This window comes from Urocitellus parryii, chromosome 12 (assembly GCF_045843805.1).
Source record: "Urocitellus parryii isolate mUroPar1 chromosome 12, mUroPar1.hap1, whole genome shotgun sequence".
Lineage (NCBI taxonomy): Eukaryota > Metazoa > Chordata > Mammalia > Rodentia > Sciuridae > Urocitellus > Urocitellus parryii.
In genome coordinates, this window is record NC_135542.1 from 80,977,010 (window position 1) to 81,002,565 (window position 25,556).

The 25,556-nt window shown below is 36.1% G+C and overlaps 1 protein-coding gene across 1 annotated transcript in view; it reads left to right on the forward strand.

The window, feature by feature from the left end:
- Positions 1 to 13,496: 13,496 nt before the first annotated feature.
- Sanbr (SANT and BTB domain regulator of CSR) overlaps positions 13,497 to 25,556 on the forward strand; it is a 48,099-nt gene continuing 36,039 nt past the window's right edge. The window contains exons 1-4 of the mRNA XM_026387211.1: positions 13,497 to 13,547; positions 17,919 to 18,077; positions 23,215 to 23,398; positions 24,235 to 24,328. Coding sequence (XP_026242996.1) covers positions 17,928 to 18,077; positions 23,215 to 23,398; positions 24,235 to 24,328 — 428 coding nt within the window. The 5' untranslated portion in view covers positions 13,497 to 13,547; positions 17,919 to 17,927. The remainder of the gene's footprint in view (positions 13,548 to 17,918; positions 18,078 to 23,214; positions 23,399 to 24,234; positions 24,329 to 25,556) is intronic.

The window sequence follows — 25,556 nt, forward strand, 5'->3', positions numbered from 1 at the left end:
CCTTCTATTTTTATGAAATCCATCCTCCTCCCCTTTTTTTGAGGAGGGGTTGTTTTGTTTTGTTTTTCCTTTTTTCTCTCTAGCTTACACAGATAAAACATAATGACTGGACTTTCTGAGACTGGCTTGTTTCACTTAACATGTTTTTTCCAGTTCCATCCATTTTCCTGCAAGTGACATAACTTCATTCTTCTTTTTAGCTGAGTAAAACTCCATTGTATCTATTTACCACATTTTCTTTATCCATTCATCTGTTGACAGGACACCTAGGCTGGTTCAGTAACCTATTGTGAATTTGAAAGCATGCCTTTTAGATGGAATAATTAGAATTGATACTTTGCCTCCTATCAATTTCATCTTATCTATTCTGTTTCTAATGCATTTGCTTCTAGGATCTATGGATTTTTAGATTCATCTTTCTAATCAAGTCAGGAAATTCACAACTATTATATTCATTCTGTGTGTTCTTTTGGGAACTTAAAATTAGACCTATATTAGACCTCACTTTGTCTTCCCTTTTCTTAATTTCCATCTCTTTGTCTCTGTGCTCTAATCTGAATACTTATTTAATGTATATTATGTATTACTCAGCTATTCACTCAGCTGTGTCTAATTTATCATTTAATTCATTCACTGAGGTTTCTTTAAGTTTCCATAATTACACTTTAATACTTATATTTTAAATTTTAAAAATTATATCTCAACGATTATGTTTTATCTAGAATTTGTCTTTTTTTTTGGTAGGGGGGCGGGTACCGGGGATTGAACTCAGGGGCACTCAACCACTGAACCACATCCCCAGCCCTATTTTGTATTTTATTTAGAGACAGGGTCTCACTGAGTTGCTTAACACCTTGCTTTTGCTGAGGCTGGCTTTGAACTCATAATCCTCTTGCCTCAGCTTCCCAAGCCACTAGGATTACAAACAAGCGTGTGCCACTACACCCAGCTAGAATTCATCTTTTAATCTGCTGTTCATTCCTGTTAATTTATTGTGGCCTTTATTTAAGCACACTATGTTATGTCTCTAAGAATTCCATTATCTGCAATCCTTGGGAGTAAAATGTTTGTTGTTTTGTCTGACTCTCAGTGTCTGGCCTCTTCACATATATAGTGATATTTAGTAGTTCTTTGCTTGCTAATATATATGAATTCTACAGGCCAATACTGGGGAAGTCTTGACTCCACAGAAGATTTGCTTCTGCCCATGCTGGTAAGTACTGTGGGAGTATCACCATTATGGAACCATGTTAGACCTCCCTTGAAGATCTTACATAAGAGTAAGAAACCAGGATCACCTTCTCCCACTTTACTTACTGGCCTAAAGCTTTATATCCTGACAACTAGGCTACTTATAAGGCTGTCTACCCACAAGGAACCCACATTCCTCCCTTCTGCCTAGTTATTCAGCTCATCAGTTTTGATTGGTTTTTGCCTTCTCCCCCACTTCCTTGGAGATCAACAGTGCTTGAATGTGTGAATCTTAGACAAGGTCTGTTTTGATAACCAGGAGAGTCTCACATATAGTCCTCTCCCAGAACTCCAATTTCCATACTCTAATAACCAATTATTACAATTTAACCTTTTGAGAAATTAATGATATGTGATGGGTTTTTTCTTTGGGATGTTCTGGGTTTTTTAACTATTAAAGGTATTTATTTTCTAAAAACTAATCCTTAGTTTGAAATTAGGAAATATATTCTCAAGGGGATATGAGGAGAAAAAAGGAATGAAGGATATCAATACTAAAAAGAGAAAAGGTATCATTTTGGGAAAAAAAGTGTTAGCAAACTTAATAAACCAGCAACTATAACAATTTCACTTATTTTTCTCATTTTGCCACAGATCTTCACAGGGCCCTAAATTGAAATGAGTATTTGAAAACTTATGCTTTAAGATCTAGAAAATAACTAAGTGCTTTCTGGTTTATGAGAGGAAAGATACATTTATAATGTATAGTTTTGAGTGTATTTTGTAATCAATAATAACATTCTTTGAAACTCTTTGTAAACCATGTGCAATGATTTTCAGCAACCAAACTCATAATTAATTGGAAAAAATCCACTCTTCAACCACTGTATTAAATTATTAAATATGTATGTTAAAATGCAAACTTAAAAAACAACCAAAATGGCACCGGGTGTGGTGACGCACTTCTGTAATCCCACCAGCTCAGGAGGCTGAGACAGGAAGATTATGAGTTTAAAGCCAGTCTCAGCAAAAAAAAGCAAGGCACTAAGCATCTTAGTGAAACCCTGTCTGTAAATAAAATACCAAAAAAGTGAATATCTTAATATGAATGGTTAACACATTTTCCATTTGAAGCTTATTAATATTCTATAAGTTGAAAATGGATCAAGTTCTTTCATACATTTCTAGGATTGGAAGAAGAGAAGATTAAGTAAGATGCCTACCGAACTAATAAAAATTATTGTGGACACCAGTTAGAGGAATCTGTGCCTTTTTAAGGGCAGAATATATTACTTCTGATCAAAATTTTTAAAAAGGTCAAGCCTTATGTTTAAGTTCCAGCTCTGTCAAATTGCTAGTTAGCTTTCTAAGAGAACTTAACCTCCAAATCTCACTTTCCTTATCTACAAAATTTCCTCATCTATAAAAATCGTAACTACTTCAGGGAGTTGTTGAGAGGACTAAAGGATTCTGTTTCATGCACTTAGCAGAGCACCTGACATACAGTAAGAACTTGGTATTAACTCTTGCTGTTAATAGCCATTTGTTAATTTCCATGTTATCAATATGTGATTTTGAATCAGACACTAAGGAATCCTGCTAATGAGATCAAGTGAAAAAAATATACTTTAGGAACAAGAATATTCTTGAGTACTACTCTATTAGAAGAATGGGATATTCTCTGTTTTCCTGTACAGGTATTAAAAGACAACGGGGGAGGGGCTGGGGTTGTGGCTCAGCGGTAGAGTGCTCGCCCTGCACGCATGAGACCCTGGGTTCGATCCTCAGCACCACATAAAAATAAATAAGTGAAATAAAGGTGTTGTGTCCAACTACAACTAAAAAATAAATATTTTTAAAAACAAAGGGGGAAATACTGTTAAACAATAAGCAATCAGGATTCTGCAATGTTGGGCACACATGTATGATGATGCCATGTAGGACTTGTAGTCTCAACACTTGGAATCTCAAGTGGGTATTATAAATAGGGGCCTCCATTTTCTGGTAGTTAAAAAAGCTCTCTACTCAGATATAACCATCAGAAATACATGAGAAATGAACATGGCCCCCAACACGCACTTTTTAATTTTTTAGAGACTTTGAAGCAGATGAAAGGAATATGTAAATACCTTTTGTTTACCTTCTCACATTAATTTTGGTTTTGTGCAAACTTTTGCCTTGTATGGAGAAAAAAATAAAGTCTTGTTCTCTGTCAATGCTTGTTGGAGTCCCAAAGCCATTTGCATTATTTTTATTGCCTTTTATTCATAAACATTCTGGGCTTTTTTCAGTACAAATGGAGTTCCTTTTTAGTTTTACACTTTACCATGGTTAAAAATGTTTTTAAAATAATTTGTTTTAATGGAGTCAATAATAGATGTCTGTGTAGCTTATCCCTGAGGTGGAGTTATTGGTGTGGAAACTAATTGACCACCAATATTCACACTCCGTAATTTATAAGTAGAACTCCCACATTTTAGTTGGCTAGAAAGAGTTTATATTTTCTAGCCACCTCTTTCGAAGTTAAGTTCAAATGGGATGTAGGAGGAAGTGATGATGGATGTGACTTCTGGATTGTATCATGCAACAAGTAAGTATATGAAAAATGCCCAACATCTAATTATTAGGGAAATGAAAATCAAAGGCACAAGGCATAATCCCAGCTACTCAGGAGACTAAGGCAAGAGCATTGCAAACTTGAGGTTACTCTCAGTAACTTAGAAAGACCCGGTCTCAAAATAAAAAATAAAAGAGGTAGGGGCATAGCTCAATAGTGAAGCACCTCTGGGTTCAATCCCTGCTACCAAAAAAAAAAAAAAGTTGCATTGAGATACTGTCTCACACCTATTAGAAAGGATAGCATAAAAAATAAATAAAGCAAAGGTGACAACTGTTGGCAAGGATGTAGAGAAAAAGTTTTCCTTGCATACTATTGGTGGGACTGAAATTAGTATAGCTGTTATGGGAGTTTAGGGAGGTTCCTCAAAATATTAAAAATAGAGCTATCATACAATCCAGTAATCCCTCTACTGTATATAATCCCAAGAAAATGAAAACAATGTCAAAGAGATGTCTCCAACCCCATGTTCATCAATGGATGAATGCATAAAGAAAATGTGGTATGGACAGGTTCCAACATGGTGGCCAGCGAGCAGGCAGCATTTTCTATACCTCCGCAGTAACGGGATCAGAGAAACACATAAATACACTTGCATGCGACCTGCTGAGGAACTTCTAGCAAAATTCCACTGAAAGGAGACCTGCCGATAACTAGTAAGTCTGTTTGAGGGGTCAGTTTGTCGCAGGAGAGTGAAACTCGGCAACACGGATCAGGGACATAATCCCGCCGGCCGCTGCCGCTGCCGAACTACAGCGAACATACGAACGGCTGCGGCCATACTGGGCCCCGCAGGCCTGAGTCTGTGAACTGCCTCTGGCGGTTTGGCACTGCAAACAACACCCCCCACCCCTGCCCAGCCGGTTCGGAGCTGCAAACCACGACCCCCCCACCCCACCCCCACCCCCGCTCCTGCTCCTGTGAACAACTCCCGCCTACCGGGCTCTGCAAAGGGCCCCGCCCACACGGCACTTCGAACAGCCCTGGCCGCACGGGGGAATCAGGAGTGGTGCGGGACCCACCACACGGAACTCCCGGCTACGGCTCCCACCAGAGATAACAACTGAGGTCTCTTGCACCAGTTTCCGGGGGTGTGACTACCAGAGGGCAAGCAAATTCGCTGGGGGTCCTCAGCCCCAAGCCCTACAAACTTAGGATCCCAGGGAATGGCAAACAGGGAGAGCATGCCCAGGTGGCCATGAAAACAGGGCACACAGGAGCAGCAGACCTGGCGTGTAGCCAGTATTGTGGTGAGCATCACCGGTGGGTGAGCAGATCCGCCCAGTCCAGGAGGAAAAGCTGCTGCACAGTGACAGGCTCCCGCCTACTGAGAAGAGAAGCTTAGCCCGGTGGGCACAGAAGCTTAGCCCGGTGGGCACAGCTTCACCTAATGGAAGAATAGTGAATCGGACTCTAAGACTGCATTTATTAAATTTTTGTTTTGTTTTGTGTTTTTTCTTGTTGTTGTTGTTGTTGTTTTTTAAAAAAAGTGTTTTTAAAATTCATTTTATTTTATTTTATTTTTTAATTTTAATCCTCATCTCTATTATTACTATTGTTATTTTTTAAATTCTTTTTAATTTTCTATTTTTTCTTTCTCTTTCTTCTCTTCCTCTGTCTTTCCATTTCTTTTCAATTCTCTTATTCTCCCTTCCTTGAATTCTACCTGGTTACTCTCATTCTCTTTGGTGATTTCTTCCCTTCCCTGCTAATACCTTTCCTCTCAAGCCTCAAATAAATTTATAGGAGTAGACAGTAACTCAACAGTCAAACAGAACAAGAAGCAAAATGAGCAGTATGAAAAAGCAAGGAAGAAAAGGAGTACAAACAACACAGGACAGCCTAAATATTCAGGACGACAAAGAGTCATCAGAAAAATGGTCATATTAAGAACTCAGGGAACACCTTAGACAAATGGAATGGAACCTTAAAGAGGACACGAGACAGCAAATTCAAGCAGTGAAAGAACACATTGAGAATGAATTACGTAAACAGATAAAAGAAGAAGTTAAGCATCTTTATCAGGAGATAGAGATTATAAAAAAGAATCAAACAATAATCTTAGAAATGAAGAAAATTATAAACCAAATTAAAATCTCAAATGAGAGTATCACTAACAGAGTGGAGCAACTAGAAGCCAGAACGTCGGATAATGAAGACAAAATATATCAACTTTAAAAGAGTCTAGCCAACTCAGATAGGATGGTTAAAAATCACGAGAGAAACATACAAGAGATATGCGATAATATAAAAAAAAAAATTTAAGAGTCATTGGGATAGAGGAAGGGATAGAAATTGAAAACAGGGGAGTGAGTAATTTACTGAATGAAATAATTACAGAAAACTTTCCAGAAATAAAAAAGGAAACAGATATACAAATTGTAGATGCATACAGGACACCGAGCATACAAAATCACAGTAGACCAACGCCAAGACACATTGTTATGAAGATATCCAATATACAGAACAAAGAGAAAATATTAAAAGCTACAAGACAAAAGAGAAAGATTACATTCAGGGGTAAACCAATATGGTTAACAACGGACTTTTCAACTCAGACGCTGAAAGCGAGAAGATCCTGGAACAACGTATTTCAAACACTGAAAGACAACGGATGCCAACCAAGAATTCTGAACCCAGCAAAATTAGCTTCAGATATGAGAACGAAATAAAAACCTTTCACGATAAACAAAAACTAAAAGAATTTGCAGCCAGAAAACCAGCATTGCAAAGCACCTTGAGCAAAACACTTCATGAGGAAGAAATGAAAAACAATAACCAAAGCCAACAGTGGGAAGTACCTCAGTAAAGACAGATGGTGGGGGGAAAGCTAATCAGGGAGAAACAAATGAAATTTAAAAAAAAAAAAAGAGATAAATAATCAAACATGACTGGAAGTACAAACCATATATCAATAGTAACTCTAAACATTAATGGTTTAAACACACCAATAAAGCGACATAGGCTGGTAACATGGATTAAAAAAACAAATCCAACAATAAAGCTGCCTCCAGGAGACACACCTGACTGGAAAAGACATACACAGGCTGAAGGTGAAAGATTGGGAAAAAATATACCACGCACACGGTCCTCGCAAGCAAGCAGGGGTGGCCATCCTCATATGGAATAAAATCAACTTCAAGACTAAATTAATCCAAAGGGATAAGGAAGGACATTATATGCTGTTAAAAGGAACCATTAAACAACAAGATATAACAATTATCAATATTTGTGCACCTAATAATGGTGCTGTGAAGTTCATAAAACAAATTCTCCTCAAGTTCAAGAATCAAATAGACCACAACACAATAATTATGGGTGACTTCAACACACCTCTCTCACCATTGGACAGATCCTCCAAACAAAAGTTGAATAAAGAAACTATAGAACTCAATACCACAATCAATAACCTAGACTTAACTGACATATATAGAATATATCAACCATCATCAAGTGGATATACTTTTTTCTCAGCAGCACATGGATCCTTCTCAAAAATAGACCATATATTATGCCATAGGGCAACCCTCAGTAAATATAAAGGGGTGGAGATAATACCATGCATTTTATCTGATCATAATGGAATGAAACTGGAAATCAATGATAAAAGAAGGAAGGGAAAATCCAATATCACATGGAAAATGAACAATATGTTACTGAATGATCAAGGGGTTACAGAAGACATAAAGGAGGAAATCAAAAAATTCTTAGAGATAAATGAAAATACAGACACAACCTATCGGAATCTATGGGACACAATGAAAGCAGTTTTAAGAGGGAAATTCATCGCCTGGAGGTCATTCCTCAAAAAAAGGAAAACCCAACAAATAAATGAGCTCACGCTTCATCTCAAAGCCCTAGAAAAGGAAGAGCAAAACAACAGCAAATGCAGCAGAAAGCAAGAAATAATTAAAATCAGAGCGGAAATCAACGAAATTGAAACAAAAGAAACTATTGAAAAAATTAACAAAACTAAAAGTTGGTTCTTTGAAAAAATAAACAAGATTGACAGACCCTTAGCCATGCTAACGAAGAGAAGAAGAGAGAGAACTCAAATTACTAACATAAGGGATGAAAAAGGCAATATCACAACAGATGCTACAGAAATACAGAAGACAATTAGAAATTATTTTGAAAACCTATATTCCAATAAAATAGAAGATAGTGAAGACATCGAAAAATTCCTTAAGACATATGATTTGCCCAGACTGAGTCAGGAGGACACACACAATTTGAACAGACCAATATCAATGGATGAAATTGAAGAAGCCATCAAAAGACTACCAACCAAGAAAAGCCCAGGACCAGATGGGTATATAGCAGAGTTTTACAAAACCTTTAAAGAAGAATTAATACCAATACTTTTCAAGTTATTCCAGGAAATAGAAAAAGAGGGAGCTCTTCCAAATTCATTCTATGAGGCCAACATCACATTGATTCCGAAGCTAGACAAAGACACCTCAAAGAAAGAAAACTACAGACCAATATCTCTGATGAACCTAGATGCAAAAATCCTCAATAAAATTCTGGCGAATCGGATACAAAGGCACATCAAAAAATTGTGCACCATGATCAAGTAGGATTCATCCCTGGGATGCAAGGATGGTTCAATATACGGAAATCAATAAATGTTATTCACCATATCAATAGACTTAAAGATAAGACCCATATGATCATCTCGATAGACGTAGAAAAAGCATTCGACAAAGTACAGCACCCCTTTATGTTCAAAACATTAGAAAAACTAGGGATAACAGGAACTTACCTTGACATTGTAAAAGCTATCTATGCTAAGCCCCAGGCTGGCATCATTCTGAATGGAGAAAAATTGAAGGCATTCCCTCTAAAATCTGGAACAAGACAGGGATGCCCTCTATCACCACTTCTATTCAATATAATTCTCGAAACACTGGCCAGAGCAATTAGACAAACGAAAGAAATTAAAGGCATAAAAATTGGAAAAGAAGAGCTTAAATTATCACTATTTGCGGATGACATGATTATATACCTAGAAGACCCAAAAGGGTCTACAAAAAAACTACTAGAACTAATAAATGAATTCAGCAAAGTGGCAGGATATAAAATCAACACACACAAATCAAAGGCATTTCTGTATATCAGTGACAAAACTTCTGAAATGGAAATAAGGAAAAACACTCCATTCACAATATCCTCAAAAAAAATAAAATACTTGGGAATCAACCTAACAAAAGAGGTGAAAGATTTATACAATGAAAACTACAGAACTCTAAAAAGAGAAGTAGAAGAAGATCTTAGAAGATGGAAAAATATACCCTGTTCATGGATAGGCAGAACTAACATCATCAAAATGGCGATATTACCAAAAGTTCTCTATAGGTTTAATGCAATGCCAATCAAAATCCCAACAGCATATCTTGTAGAAATAGATAAAAGAATCATGAAATTCATATGGAATAATAAAAGACCCAGAATAGCAAAAGCAATTCTAAGCAGGAAGTGTGAATCAGGTGGTATAGCGATACCAGACTTCAAACTATACTACAGAGCAATAGTAACAAAAACAGCATGGTACTGGTACCAAAACAGGCGGGTGGACCAATGGTACAGAATAGAGGACACAGAGACCAATACACAAAATTACAACTATCTTATATTTGAAAAAGGGGCTAAAAGCATGCAATGGAGGAAGGATAGCATCTTCAACAAATGGTGTTGGGAAAACTGGAAATCCATATGCAACAAAATGAAACTGAATCCCCTCCTCTCACCATGCACAAAAGTTAACTCAAAATGGATCAAGGACCTGGATATCAAATCAGAGACTCTGCGTATGATAGAAGAAAAAGTTGGTTCCGATCTACATATTGTGGGGTCGGGCTCCAAATTCCTTAACAGGACACCCATAGCACAAGAGTTAATAGCAAGAATCAACAAATGGGACTTACTTAAACTAAAAAGTTTTTTCACAGCAAGAGAAACAATAAGAGAAGTAAATAGGGAGCCTACATCATGGGAACAAATTTTTACCCCTCACACTTCAGATAGAGCCCTAATATCCAGAGTATACAAAGAACTCAAAAAATTAGACAATAAGACAACAAATAACCCAATCAACAAATGGGCCAAGGACCTGAACAGACACTTCTCAGAGGAGGACATACAATCAATCAACAAATACATGAAAAAATGCTCACCATCGCTAGCAGTCAGAGAAATGCAAATCAAAACCACCCTAAGATACCATCTCACTCCAGTAAGATTGGCAGCCATTATGAAGTCAAACAACAACAAGTGCTGGAGAGGATGTGGGGAAAAGGGTACACTTGTACATTGCTGGTGAGAATGCAAATTGGTGCGGCCAATTTGGAAAGCAGTATGGAGATTCCTGGGAAAGCTGGGAATGGAACCACCATTTGACCCAGCTATTGCCCTTCTCGGACTATTCCCTGAAGACCTTAAAAGAGCGTACTACAGGGATACTGCCACATCGATGTTCACAGCAGCACAATTCACAATAGCTAGACTGTGGAACCAACCCAGATGCCCTTCAATGGATGAATGGATTAAAAATGTGGCATTTATACACCATGGAGTATTACGCAGCACTAAAAAATGACAAAATCATGGAATTCGCAGGGAAATGGATGGCACTAGAACAGATTATGCTTAGTGAAGCTAGCCAATCCCCAAAAAACAAATACCAAATGTCTTCTTTGATATAATGAGAGCAACTAAGAATAGAGCAGGGAGGAAGAGCAGGAAGAAAATATTAACATTAAACAGAGACAGGAGGTGGGAGGGAAAGGGAGAGAAAAGGGGAATTGCATGGAAATGGAAAGAGACCCTTATTGTTATAAAAAACTACATATAAGAGGTTGTGAGGGGAATTGGAATTGGAAAAAAAAACAAGGAGAGAAACGAATTACAGTAGATGGGATAGAAAGAGAAGATGGGGGGGATAGTAGAGGATAGGAAAGATAGCAGAATACAACAGTTACTAGTATGGCATTATGTAAAACTGTGTATGTGTAACCGATGTGATTCTGCAATCTGTATTTGGGGTAAAAATGGGAGTTCATAATTCACTGAAACTAATGTTTGAAATATGATATGTCAAGAGCTTTGTAATGTTTTGAACAACCAATAAAAAAAAAGAAAAGAAAATGTGGTATGGACTCAAAATGGAAAATTGTACAGTCTTTAAAAAAGAAGAAAGTCCTATAATTTGTGACAACATGGATGAACCTGGAGGACCTTATGCCAAGTGAAATAGACAAGCACAGAAAGACACATGCTGCGTGATCTCACTTATAAGTGAAATCTAAAGCCAAATGTAAAGAGTAAAATGATAGTTACCAGGGGCTTGGAGTGGTGTTGGCACTGTAGAGATGTTAGTCAAAGGATACAAAATTTCAATTAGGTATTGAATAACATGGTAACTATAGTTAATAACAATGTATTATACACTTAAAATTACTAAGAGTAGATTTTAAGTGTTCACCACAATAATTATATAAATAATAATGCACAAATAAATATGTGAGACTGTATACAATAACTTGATTTTTGCCATTCTACAATGGATATATATTTGAAACAGTATGTTGTATACCATTAATACACATAATTTTTGTCAGTCAAAATGTATTTTTTAAAAGTACTGGGGTGTGTATTTCTCTTGCCCTGTCCCTGCATTCCTTCTGTGCAGTGGAAGTAGAAGAGTTCTTTAACCATTTAGATGCTGACATAACTATATTTCAAAGATGACAAACCAGCCCTACCAATCCTGGACCACCCACCTCCACCATAATTTGAAAGAAATAACCTTTTATTGTGTTTCAGACACTGTGCTGGGGTCTCCTTATTTAAACAACTTGGATTGTACTAAAATCAATAGAGGCATAAATGATCTAATGCATACAAAAGATTACACTTGATGAGGAAGGTGAATTGGGTGGAAGCCTTAGATGAAATTACCCATTCTGCATTAAAGGGTCAAGAAGAAACAGATGTACAAATGCCAAAAATTCTCCCTTGGCCAATGTAACTGAATCTGATGAGTTAGACATTTGACCTTGGGTAAACCACTTACCTTTATCCACATTTAAGCTTTAAATTGAAAAGACTGAAGTTGATCTCATAAGGATCCTTTCTAGCTCTGTTGGTCTGTAAATATGTGTTGTCCTAGAAAAGATGAGTGATGAGAAAATGCTTGAGATACTAAGTATCCAAACTGACCACTGGAGACTCTAAGTAGTATGTGCACGGACAACAAGGGTTCCAGCAGAATAGTTCTATTTTCTTCAATCTGTTTGCAAACTGGTTCTTAATTGACATCTCTTGGTTGAATCTTGCTTTTGCAAAAAGTGATAGCTAACATACATTCTTTCTCTGAACTACTTCCCTTAGAGCTATAAGATTGTTAATCAGCCTTTCAAATTAACACAGGTGACATTTTCTCCAATGCATATATCTATAATCCATTATGGATTGTTCTTATTCTCATGGTTTAAGATGTTTTACCACCCTCACAACTGAGTATCAACCTGTGTGGAAGAAAAAAGGAAACAGATAGCAGGTAGTTTCTCTGTAAGCATTTATCTAACCTAACTTCATCTAACTTTAATGTATTTGTGGAACAAAAAAGTAATAGTAAAAGGGCTGGAGATATAGCTGCGTTTGTAGAGTGCTTGCCTCACACGCACAAGGCCCTGGGTTCAATCCCCAGCACCAATAATAGATTTCAAGTCACCAGTGATACAATTTTAAGAAAAGTGACATTCTGTACAGTGAACCACTTAATCTCTATTTAATCATCAGGTTTTATTACAATATTCATTTGGATAAGGCTTTACTTTTTTAATATTTATTTTTTAGTTTTCGGTGGACATAATACCTCTATTTTATTTTTACGTGGTATTGAGGATCAAACCCAGTGCCCCAAGCATGCCAGGCGAGCGCACTACCACTTGAGCCACATCCCCAGCCCAAGGCTTTACTTTTTCCGTCTTTTCTGATCTAACAATTTGGCTTCACAGAATAAACACATTCCAATTGCATTTTCCCTACAAAATTGAGCCTTGTACATTTTACTAGATTCCCAGTCGTGGTATTCACCACAGTTAACACAGCCTTGCCAAATCTATTAATGTATGAAAACCGAATTTATAATTCAGAGCTATTTAAATTCCTTAAGTGATGCCTTCCGATACAGACAATGCTACACACAAGACACCCTTAGTGTCCGGTGACCTAAGCAGATACACCACAATGACCGGTACCGTGAACCATTTCACTCATTCTTTAATTCCAGTTCCTTTATCTTCCACATACCCCCTTTTCTTCTAGACTCAATTTTGATCACCTAAGACGAGGCTACGAGGACCTGGTTGCTAAGAGACAAGACGCTGGGAGGGTGGGGACGCTGCACTGCGACAAGCCAGGGAGCTAAATGCAGGGAGGGGGGAAGGGGAAGGCAAGAAGGCTGCCCGCTGCCGCCGCGCGTCCCGCGGCCTCCAGCCTCGCAGGAGCTCGTCGCTCATTGGCTCCGCCACGGCGGCGCTGGCCCACGATTGGCCGGGCAGCTTCGGGCCCAGCGCTCCCCCGCCCCTCGGCGCTGGTGCTAGGCTGCCGCCTGCCAGCAGCCAGGACCCGTGCGTGAGGGCGACGCGGCCCGGGTTGCGGGCTGGGTCGTGGGGGCCTCTTGGCGCGAGCGCGGGCGGCGCCGGCCACTGCAGGTGAGCCGCGGCCTGTGGAGGTGAGCTAGACGCCCGAGGGCTCGGGTTCCCGCCGGGAGCAGGAAATAGGGCGAAGGGCGGTACCGCTCGCCGCCAGCGGGTACCGTCGCTGTCCCCACCCCGGTGGGGTGAGCTGGGCCGGAGTCCCGCTCTCCCAAACGCACCCTCACGCCCTCACGCGCAGCCCTCCGCGCCCCGCGCAGCCCGCCGACCAGACTCCCGCCACCCGCCGGCTCTCTTCCCTGCCGCGGTCCCGCCCGCGCACCAGCGGAGTCCCAGCTTCTGTCCCGCATCTGTCCCCGCCTCGCCCCGCTGCCCGGCGCCTTTGTCTGCTCCTCACCCACCCCGCCCCCGAGACTGCGCCCACACCGGGTGGAGCCGAACCTCGAGGGTGCTGGGGGGTGCCCCGAGGATGCGCCGCCCTGGGAGCCTGCGGGCCGAGGTTTGAAGGGCTTTGACCCACTCAACCTGGGTGTGGGATGTGATTTTACTTTCTCCCTCTGGATCAAAGCCAACTCCCTAGATTCTCCTTGGTGGTCAGGGGTCAGGAAATCCGGCTCCAGGTTTCTCTCTGGTCCAGGGTGACTCAGTGTTACTGCCCCTGTTACACCAAAGGCCTCGGACCTGCCCCACTGGGCACTCTCTTAGCATCCTGTCTCTGCCTTGCGGGGAAAATTCTCTTGTCTACAAGAACCTTTTCTATTTCAAAAAAGAAAAAAAAAATAGATGCTTGTCATGGTCTTGTGTGTAGTAGATTAAATCTAATACGTATACATAAACCAAGATATGAGAATAAGGGAGGGGATGGGGGGGACCGTTCTTTAACAAGTGTGAACTATTCAATAATAGAATTTTGATTTTTGGCAAATAATGTTTTACTTTAAATGTTTTAAAATTTTGATATTTTATGCATGGGAGTGGATTTAGTAGTAGGGTAATTTGACTTTTAGTGTCACACTCAGTTATTAAACTAATTCGTGGGAAATTTTTATGCCAATAATGGCTAAAGTAGGAAGGAGGGATATAATGATAGCAGTAAATTACTTCTCACAATTTGTATGCCAGAAGATGTGCTGGTGCTTCATAATGTTATTTAATTCTCACAATAATACAAAAGGTAGCTATTGTTTTTCATATAAGTGAGACAATTGAAGCTCCAGGTTGTACTACTAGGAGAGGTAAAGCTGGATTAACATCTACAACTCACTCAATTTTACTTCATTAGGATATTACTGTCTTTCCTTTTATCCATCATATTAATCTTTATGAATCTGTTTAATCTAAAAATCTCAGAAATGGTAATGCTACTCCTACAAACAGTCCTCACTGTGTGTCAGGTAGTACTTTTCATCAAAAGTATATGTGAACTAGCTACTATTGTTTTCTTTGTTTTAGAGATGTGGAAAGTAAGGCACAGAAATTATCTGAACCAGATAATACCTTAAGTTGTAGATCCAGGATGCAAACTTGGACAATCTGACTCCAGAATCTACACTCATAATCACTACGTTATACTGGCCCTTCAATAAGGTACATCTCTGGTTGGTAGGAAGATTAATATTTTTCTTTATGTGTTTCTTTTTAATGTCCATGTAAATACATATAGGATAGCTATGATGCCTGCCACCTCATATGTTATACCAGTGTCTTATTTAACAGTTATGTAGTACTAGTCATAGTTACACTGTAAGCTTACTATAATCCAACACCTGTGAACACAGTCTTAGGAAGTAGGTGCTGTTATTGTATGCTGCATCTCATTTGTGATGTGCGTTAACTTCAAAGTACTTTCACAAAACAATCCCTTTGAATCTCTTCGCTGTCGGAGGTGGTTTCATCACCTAATTTTACAACTGCAGTTCAATAAGAGTCAATAACGTACCATTGACGCTAGAACTCAATCCAGAGCTTCAGACTCTTGTGTACACTGCTTTTTCCACTGTATTGGCCTGTCAGTGGAAGCTTTGCTGTGTACTTCTTATCCTGAAATAGGCTATATTTTCCCATAGAAACAGCTAATATTCAGATATTGTGTTTTCAACCTAGAATCCAATGTCAGATAAATCATATATATGAGTAGTCATAGACCTTTGTCATTATTTTCATCTGTAAATTCATGATCCAAGTTCATATACAGTGCCTGGCACATAGTGGGGGCTTAGTAATATTTTTATTTTATTGTTTTATTTATTGGTTGTTTTTGTTGTTTTAAAACTGGGTGTAACCCAGGGGCATTTTATCCCTGAATTACATCCACAGCTCTTTTTTATTTTTAATGTCCTTTGTGTGTGTGTGTGTGTGTGTGTGTGTGTGTGTGTGTGTGGTGCTGGGGATCGAACCCAGGGCCTGTGCATGCAAAGCAAGCACTCTACCAACTGAGCTATATCCCCAGCCCCATTATTTTTAATTTTGAGGTCTCAAATTGCAAGTTTGAGATCTCAAACTTGCAATTCCCCTGTCTCAGCCTCTCCCAAGTTACTGGGATTTCAAGCATGCACCACTGAGCCCCTCTCCTTAGTAAATGTTTGAATAAAATAAGTGCCTCAGAAACACATTAACATAAAAAGTCTCCTCAAATGTTTAAATTTGAATGGGTAACTTTTTTAGTTTCCAAGCCCACAGCCTTTTCCCCCATTCACCTCACAAGCAAAAGCTTTCAAAGTTGTTTAATTAAACATAATTAGCTTCGTAATGAATTAGCATCTGTATCTCCTTACCCTAAACACCATCATTCCCATCTCAGTGCCTCCCCTCTTATATAGACTGGAAAGAACATGGATTTGAGAGTCAGTTTTACCTAAGGTTGAATCCTTGGTGTGTGTGTGTGTTACTAGCTCTGTGACCTTATACAAATCACTAAACTTTGAGCCTATTTCCTAATCTTATAAAATTGGAAAGAACCTGCTTTATAGGGATGAGGATTTATTGAAATAACATGCAAAAGACTAAACACAGTTCCATGGCTCCTGGTGGATACATAGTAGATAACAGCCATAATGTGTTCCTCCTCTGCTGTTCCATGGCTTCCCTCTGCTTTGATTCTTATACAAAATTATATTAATATGATGTTTAAAATATACTCTTCTACTAATATCCCTCACCAAAGCATAAACTCCTTGAAGACTGGGACCACATGGCATGGTCATAGAAGGAACTTTTATATCTAATACTTGGCAGAGGTGGACCCACTAAATGTATGTTGAATTACATCCATGTGGAAAGCCATCTAGAGCCTTTTACTTGGTGATATTATTGTCTGAAAACTTGGACCCCCTTGATTTAGATATAAGGCAGTGGATATGTTCTTAAAGGTCTCCTGGGTTAAGTAGAGATTGTGATGGAAGAGAAATGGGTAGGAACCCTGGGAATTCTCCACTCTGCAGGAGTATATGTTTGAGGGGGTTATTGGCCACTTATACAAGTGGCAGTGTGTCTGTTTGTGTGTAAGAATTGAACCTTATCAGTCCAGTTGTCGCCTTTGCTTCTAAAGACAAGAAGGATGAAGAATTTTCCAAAGAAAAGTTGTTTCAAAATGTAAAAATAATTATAGTTGTTGATATAATTCCTCTACCATTTATAAGTAATAATCACAAGGCACAATGACTATAATGCTTAGCCTAAATTTTAAGTTTCATTGTACCTTCATCTTTTGTAGAATGGATATTCAGTCATAGAAAAACTAAGGGAATATTACTTAGGAATAGAATGAAATTATAATTCTTAATTTTAACAAGCTATGTGTTTGGGTTTTTCACAGTTATATCATCTATGGATTGCTAATAAGTATAAATTAGGCACACTTAACAGATTTTTTTAAGGAAAATAAATTATATCCCATCCCCCCAGCATTTTACTGTGAAAAATTTTGAATATACAGCAGTCTAAAAGAATTTTGTAGTAAACACTCATAAATCCATTACCTAGATTCTACCATTAATACTTTGTTATGCATTTATTGAATATTTATCCATCTGTTCATCCTATGTATCCATTTATGAAATCATAATATTCAGATGCTTTTATATTTGAAGAGATTTGGGCTAAATAATCTGAGTTTATTTTAAGTAAATTTTATTTTTCCTTTATATAGTAGCAGTTTTTAAATTTATTTTGGGGTTTGTTTGTTTTGTAGTACTAGGAATTGAACCCAGGGGAGCTATACCACAGAGCCCTTTTTATTTTTGTATTTTGAGATAGTCTCACTAAGCTACCCAGGCTGGCCCCAAATTTGTGATCCTCTTGACTCAGCCTCCTGAATACCTGAGATTACAGGTGTGCACCGCTGTACCCAACTAGATAATTTTTAGAAATGCATTATAACTAATTTACAATTTTCTGAAAACATTGAAATTTCAGATATAAATAAAGCTGCTTATCCTCCTTATCCCTAGTTCCAAAAGATGAGTCGTGGATATTCAGAAAACAACAATTTCCTGAACAATAACAACCAAATGGTATTGGACATGATCCTTTATCCATTAATTGGAATCCCTCAGACCATCAACTGGGAAACTGTGGCAAGGCTTGTACCTGGATTAACACCTAAAGAGGTAAATAACATCCCCCCAGATATCTCCTGGGTAAAAAAAAAAAAAAAAAATCAGAAAAAAAAATGAGCAGTTTAAAGAAACAACCAATAAGTAAGAGAAAGCAATTCAAATTTTATAATACATATGCATTTATAAACACTGTATGCACATATTTATATGACTGACTGGATATAAACTGTAAAAATTATATATTAACCCACTTGATATTTTTGAATTCAGCTTTTCTCTTTAACCTACTGGGAAGTCTTGTGATACATCATGACATTATTTACCTTCATTTGGCACTGATGCATCTCTTCTATGCCCCCCTTGACCATAGACAATTGAAATATTTATTGGTACCAATTTAATTGTAAACAGAAAAGCAAATAGGCCTCAAAATATTCTATCATCCTGATAATTTAGATGATCTTATTAATGTTATCCTCAGAATCAAAACTTAAAATGAAAAATTCTTAGAGGAAACACATATTTCTATAATTCAATCATGAACACTAGTTTGAGAAACACCTCAGAACTGTTGCTGGTACAAGGAATGCTTAGAATTACACAAGTGGAAATGATAGTAATTTTCTCTAATAAATTTAAAGCATATTACTCAACTGCCTGGTCCATCATATACACTCAAAATATAGGTGTCAAATCAGTGAATGAATGAAGTTTCACCCTATGCTGTTACAACTGAGAAAACCAGTCCCCACAGAGATAACTTGCTTTTCAGCTATATTTAGGTAATTGTGAAATCATGAGAGAATTTATTTTTTAATGTATATCATTGCTTCCTAATTTATATATTACCTTTTTGATTTTTACATTAGGTTTTAAAACAGGAGAAACTATTGAATTCATCTGTTATTCTAACTTTTTATTATAAATGCCTTCAAACATACAGAAGAGTTTAAAGAATAGTATAGTAGTCTGATTTCCGTTAAATAGGTCCAGCAATTATAGGTATTTTCTTTATCTCTTTGTATAATTTTTTTCTAGGACTTATAAGTTTTAGACACCATGATACTTCATCCCTATAGATTGTGGCTTGCATATCCTTAGAATAAGAACATTATTACATAATCACAGTATCATTATCAAACCTAAGAAAATTAATAGTTTTATCACTCCATAATATTTACTCTTTTTTTAATTTTAGGTGGACACAATATCTTTATTTTACATTTATGTGGTGCTGAGGATCGAACCCAGTGCCTCGTGCATGCTAGGCGAGCACTCTACCACTGAGCCACAACCCCAGCCCCACTATCTTTAAATTTACTGAGAAATTTTTTTGACTAAAATCCAACTGAATGTGAATCACAGTGTTTTTAGTACTACTAAATTTTAAATGTTTATTTAAGTATATATCAGAATAACATTAATAACTTTAAATGAAACATATCATTAAAGAATACATACACAGCTACACTGAGAATGTTGCCTAGCATACTCTTGAGTTCAAACCTCAGCACCACAATGGAAAATGAATACATACACCAAAAGTAACATGCAAAAAATAAGAATTATAGTCAGAAAAATCTGACCTTACCTAAATCAAGCAGTTGACACCTATATATTTTCTTCCCAATTCTTTTCTGAACCTGTATGAATTCTAAAAATGGGCATACAACAAATGTACTATTTTCAGTACTTGTTTTTTTAAAAACATCATGTTGTAAATATCTTTATATGTCAATAATAGAATTCTGTAACATTTAATGGCTTTTGTTTGAGCCATATCATAATCATTGAGCTAACATTCACCCCTCCTTTTCCCCTCTCACCACCTGATACTGGGAATTGAACCCAGGCCCTTGCACATGCTAGGGAAGTGCTTTACTACTTAACCTCCCTCCCAGACCTTTTTAATTTTTTTAATTTTGAGACAGAATCTTACTAAGTTGCTGAAGCTGGCCTCTAACTTGAGATCCTCCTGCCTTAGCCTCCGGGTCTTCTAGGATTATAGGCATGCATCACCAAGCCCAGTAAATCAGTTCCTTTTGTTGGATATTTAGGGCATTTTTCCCAATTTTTTGTCTACTATGGTACCACTATAACAAATATCTTAGTTTCATTTCCTTGGGGATTATCACAAAAGCAGAATATCTGGATCAGAAGGCACATGCATTTTTAAGGCATTTATTAATACTGTCATATTGCCCACTAGAAAGTCATTTATGTTATATTCTCCTATCAACATACCTGTATGCCTGATCCTTACACTTTCTATATCAAGTATTATTCTAATCCATTGATCTCTTTATCTAATAACCCACTACATTTTCATGTTGACTTACTTAATTTTGGTATTATTTCAATATTTGGTAGATAAGAAAATTCTATTTGTTTCTTGAACATTCTCTTATTAATTCCCTGTGTTATAATTTTTTTCCATTTCAGAGATGACTTGTTGATGATTTGAAAATAGAGAAAGTATAAATTATTTTTTAAAATTTTAGATAAGTGTTTAGCTTAGCTGAAATAATCTTATCTAGTTTTTTCAAAGTAGCTGTACTATTTTACATTCCCACCAAAAATAGATGAGACTTCTAATTTCGCTACATCTTCTCAATTTTATTATCTGTCTTTGATTATAGCCATCCTAGCATGTGTGAAATGAAACATTGCAGTTTTGATTTGCACTTTCCTGATTACTAATGATATGGAGCATCTTTTCATGTGTTTATTAACCAATTATACATCTTCTTTAGAGAAATGTCTGTTTAAATCCTTTGGCCATGTTTTAAATTTTTAATTTTTGCTAGTAAGAGTTTTTTATATATTCTGTATTACAAATCCCTTGTCATATATATGACTTGGAAATATTTTTCTCCTATTTTGTGGATTGTCTTTTCATTTTCTTCAATTAGAAGTTTTTAATTCTAATAAAATCCAGTTTAGGTAGCATTTATTCCTTTTGCTTTTAGTGTCATGGCTAAGAAACCACTACCTTATCCAAGGTTACAAATATTTTTAACTGTTTTATAAATGTTTATAACTAAGCATTTTATAGCTTTGGCTTTTTAATTTATCTTTTGTTCTGTTTTGAGTTAATTTTTGTATAAGATGTGAAGTAGGAGGTCCAACCTCATTCTTTTGTTTATAGATACCCCATAGTTTTTCTTAAACATGAAAGAATATCTAACAATATAATTAATTATTTACAGTTCATGTGCTTTTTTATGCAGTCATGTATCAATTTCAAATGTTAAGAATTCATAAATTTCTCACTTAAGTATTATTAATGACTGTAAATTATGGTAAATAAGATAAATCTACATGCTATTTCCAATATGAGTATAAACTTTACTTGAAAGATTTCAAAAGAATCCCTGTTTTAAAAGCTTAGCTACCAAAAAATAAAGTAAAATAAATATACAAAGACAGGGTCTTCATCGCAGTTGGGGGGAAAAATGTTTACCTACCACTTTCTCTGTGTTACAAAGAATAATCTCATTTTGTAGGAAAAGTGGATTTAGTTAAACAATTTCTCTTTTGATCCTGTACATGTACATTTGTACATGTACATTTTTGTAATGATGTTACAGCATTTGTTTTATTTCTTTGCCCTGATTTCATCTCTATGTTTGTTTGTTTTTTAACCAGGGATTGAATTCAGGATTATTTACAACTAAGCTACATTAGCCCTTTTTTTTATTTTAAGACAGAGTCTCACTAAGTTGCTGAGGCTGGCCTCAAACTTGTGCTCCTCTTGCCTCAGCCTCCCAAGCCTCTGGGATTGATTATAGGCATGTGCCACCATACCCAGCACATTTCTACAACTTTTGTCTTCACACAAAAAAAATTTTCTATGCTTCTCACTTATCATACCAATTATTTTATTCAACTTAAGATTTTTTAAAAGACTTTTAAAAAGTTAATTGACACATTATAATTATATATAATAATGGAATTTGTTGTTACATATTTGTTTATGCACAAAATATACTTTGGTCAATTTCATCCCTCAGTATCTCACCTTTCCCTTCTCACTTCCATTCCCCTAGTTCTTTTCAGGTTGTCCACTGGCTGGTCTCCCCCTTCTCTTTTCATGAGATTCATGCACTTCAAATGTCTTTGTTAAAACTTCACTTTTCAAAGGACTAAGCCTTGGGTAGATATTTCTTTGTAGTAATAGTAACCATGTAAACAGTCATTACCTAAAGTAATGCTTGATATTTTGATATCTTGTGGGTACTTGTTAAATTACTTGTATAATAAATGAATGATTTGCACTTTCCTAATTACTAATGCATATTATTCATTTAATATATATATATATATACATATACGTAGTATACATTTTTCTCCTTTTGCACCCCCCAGATTACTTGATCTGCTATCTAACTTGCCATCCACATTGATGTTGATGGAGATTTAAAAATGGATGCTTTAACAGTGTTTGACGAAGACTTACAGTAAGGAAGGCATTTTATATTTGTGACCTAGTAAACACGTAGAAAAAACATTTTCATAAAGGACTACTTAGACTTAGCTCAATGCACTCTTGAATTTTCTAATCTATTGTACTCTTGTATTTTTTTTCCCAAAATACTAACCTGAACCTTCTAAACTGATTTCGTGAACAATATTAATCCATTAAGTAAAATATCCTAGAGCAGACTGTGCCCAATAGGTGGCGAAGAAGTGTTACTACAAATTGTTTTAGTCAAGAGAAAACTTACTGTAGGTAAAAAACAGACTATTATATTAATAAAGAAAAGCTAGTGTCACAAATCAGATACTTTTTGATTTGCTTTCCATTAAAGACTAGAATTTGATCTTATTCCTAGTGGAAACTCATTTAAAAATAAAAGGCAAGTATTTAACTAAATAGTTAATATTTTCAACTGATAATATATGCATATCAAAAAGAAATATGGCGAATAAAGACAGTTTTCATTTTTCTACATGAGTTTAAATATTTTTTTCTTTGGGTTAATGCATATTTAAAAAGAATTCTACCCTGAATTTTAAAAGAGAAAAAAGTCACAGGCCTTTGTTTATTGAAACACATATAAACGTTGTAGATGTCACCAATAGATCAATATTCACTTACAAAAAATGATTAAAGGAAAATATCTTCAAATAGTAGGTAAGAAAATATCTTTTTAAGTTTCATTTATTTCCCTTTATATCATGACAGTGTGCAAAAAGGTTTGATGAATTGAAGAGCAGTGGCAACTCACCTGTTGACAACCAGTATTATCCCTTAATGGAGGGAGAGAGTCCTGTTGAAACTTTAGCTACATATATCAAAACCTCACTTCTTGACACACAGGGAGATTTTCAGGAGACTCCAGTTGGTCAGGATGCAGTTTCTAAGACAGGTAAGATTTTAAAACAAAATACAGTACTCTGTGGAATTTTATGTTCCAATCAAGTTTTCTTTGTTTAAAGGCTAATATAAACATCTATTAGTGTTTGTATTTTCTCGTATTTTAATAATTATAATTGTCCTCTGTGTTTTAAGAACTTCTTAATTGTTGCTATATAAGTCAAACACTATTTCCAAAACAAAATCTTAACTATATCAAAATTTTTTACTACAGTGTGTTGGGCTAGTTATTTCATACATTATTTATTATTCACTATGAATATTCTTTTACTTTATTTTAAAGAAATTTGACCTATTTTTTTACTTCTGTTTTTTTCCTACTGAGAGAATCTTGCTTGTCTCTCACATAATCTTTTTTACAACTACTTTTTACTGCAGTTAACAGGAGATTCAAATGATACAGTGGTAAGATAGAAAAGATGTTTCCTGGAAATAATTAATATCAGAAATCCTCAGAGTGTACTGAGTTGATCTCAGCAGCAGTAGTCAGAGAGTATTGATATAAGAATTTGCTTCAGGAAGAGAAAACTATGCTGTTGGCTTTGAGACATTTGACCCCTATTTGTACTTATTATTATTACATCAGTAGTTTTTGAAAACTTCATGGTAACTTTAGCAATTTTGTGCTTCACTTTTTGTACTATTTCTTCCATATGCCTTTAAAAATATTAACATAATGAAAAATGCCACTTGACAAATACCATCTTTAACTAGCCTTGGAAACCATGCATTTACAGTATTACCATTCAGTAAGTAAAAATCCATTCTCAGCTAGAAACGCTAACCCCCCACCCTTTTCTTTTGTATGTGTCTGTTTCTGTATTTAAGGAAGACATAGTATAGCTTCCACAAGGAATTGTTCTTCAGAAAGTGAAAATTGTACTACTCGTAATGGTGGAGGAAAGACTGAAGAATCTGAAGGGTAGGAGGCTGGTTATTTGCTAGATAAGATTTAATATTAATATCAACTTTAAATTATAAAATATACAATTAGTGATAATATGCATCAGTTACCATAATTCAGAAATTTTACATTACACAATTGCTAAAATAGTTGAAATTAGTTTAGTTTACATGTTGAGTTGTAAACAATTACTTAATACCTAAACATATGACTTGTTCCTGTTATTTATAAATTAGACTATAGTTTGCCATCTTTAAAAAGTTATTTTCATATTTGTAAAATTACAAATAACATTTATTAACGTAAAACTTTGGAAATTAAATTTTTATATCTAAAGAACAGTCTCTGTGCCATTAGTAGTCCAACTTTATTTAAAGCAACTATTTTAGAACTATTTGACTATAATTACTCATTATATAAACATTTAGTATTAGACTGTTTTTCAATACATTGCAAGTTTTTATATTTTATAGTGTTGTAAAATGCATGTATTTTAAATGTTTACTTTGAATTTTGACAAATAGGTATGCCGTATAACTATCCTAAATCAAGATACAGAACATTTTTATCATCCTTGAGAGTTCCTTCATGAATCTTTAGTTTTGATAGATTTTTAATAACAACTTCATTAATACATAATTTGTATATCATTAAATTCACCTTTTCTTAAAAAGTTCTAGAAGTGGGTAGTGGTGATGATAAACACAACAGTGTGGATGTACTTGGTGCCATGAAACCGTACACTTAAAAGTGGGTAAAATGGTGAATTTGGGCCTGGGGTTATAGCTCAGTGGTAGAGCACTCACCTAGTGCATGCAAGGCCCTGGTTTTGATCCTCAGCACCACATAAAAATAAATAAACAAAGGTATTGTGTCCAAGTACAAGTAAAAATAAATAAATAAATACTTTTTTAAAAAGGTGAATTTTATGGTATGTATATTTTACCACAATTAAAAAAAAAACTTAAAAGTGCACAGTTCCGTGATTATTGGTTTATTCACATAGGTTTTTTAAGTTGATAAGTTTCTTTGTAGGATACAAACATTTTCCAGGTACTTTTTTTTTTTTTTCTAGTGGTAGATGGACACAGTACCTTTATTTTATTTATTTTTATGTGGTGCTGAGGATCAAACCCAGTTTCTCACAAGTGCTAGGCAAGCTCTCTACCACTGAGCTACAACCCCAGTCCCAGGTACTTTTTTTTTTTTTTTTACTGGAATTATCTAATATTTTATATTGTGGTCC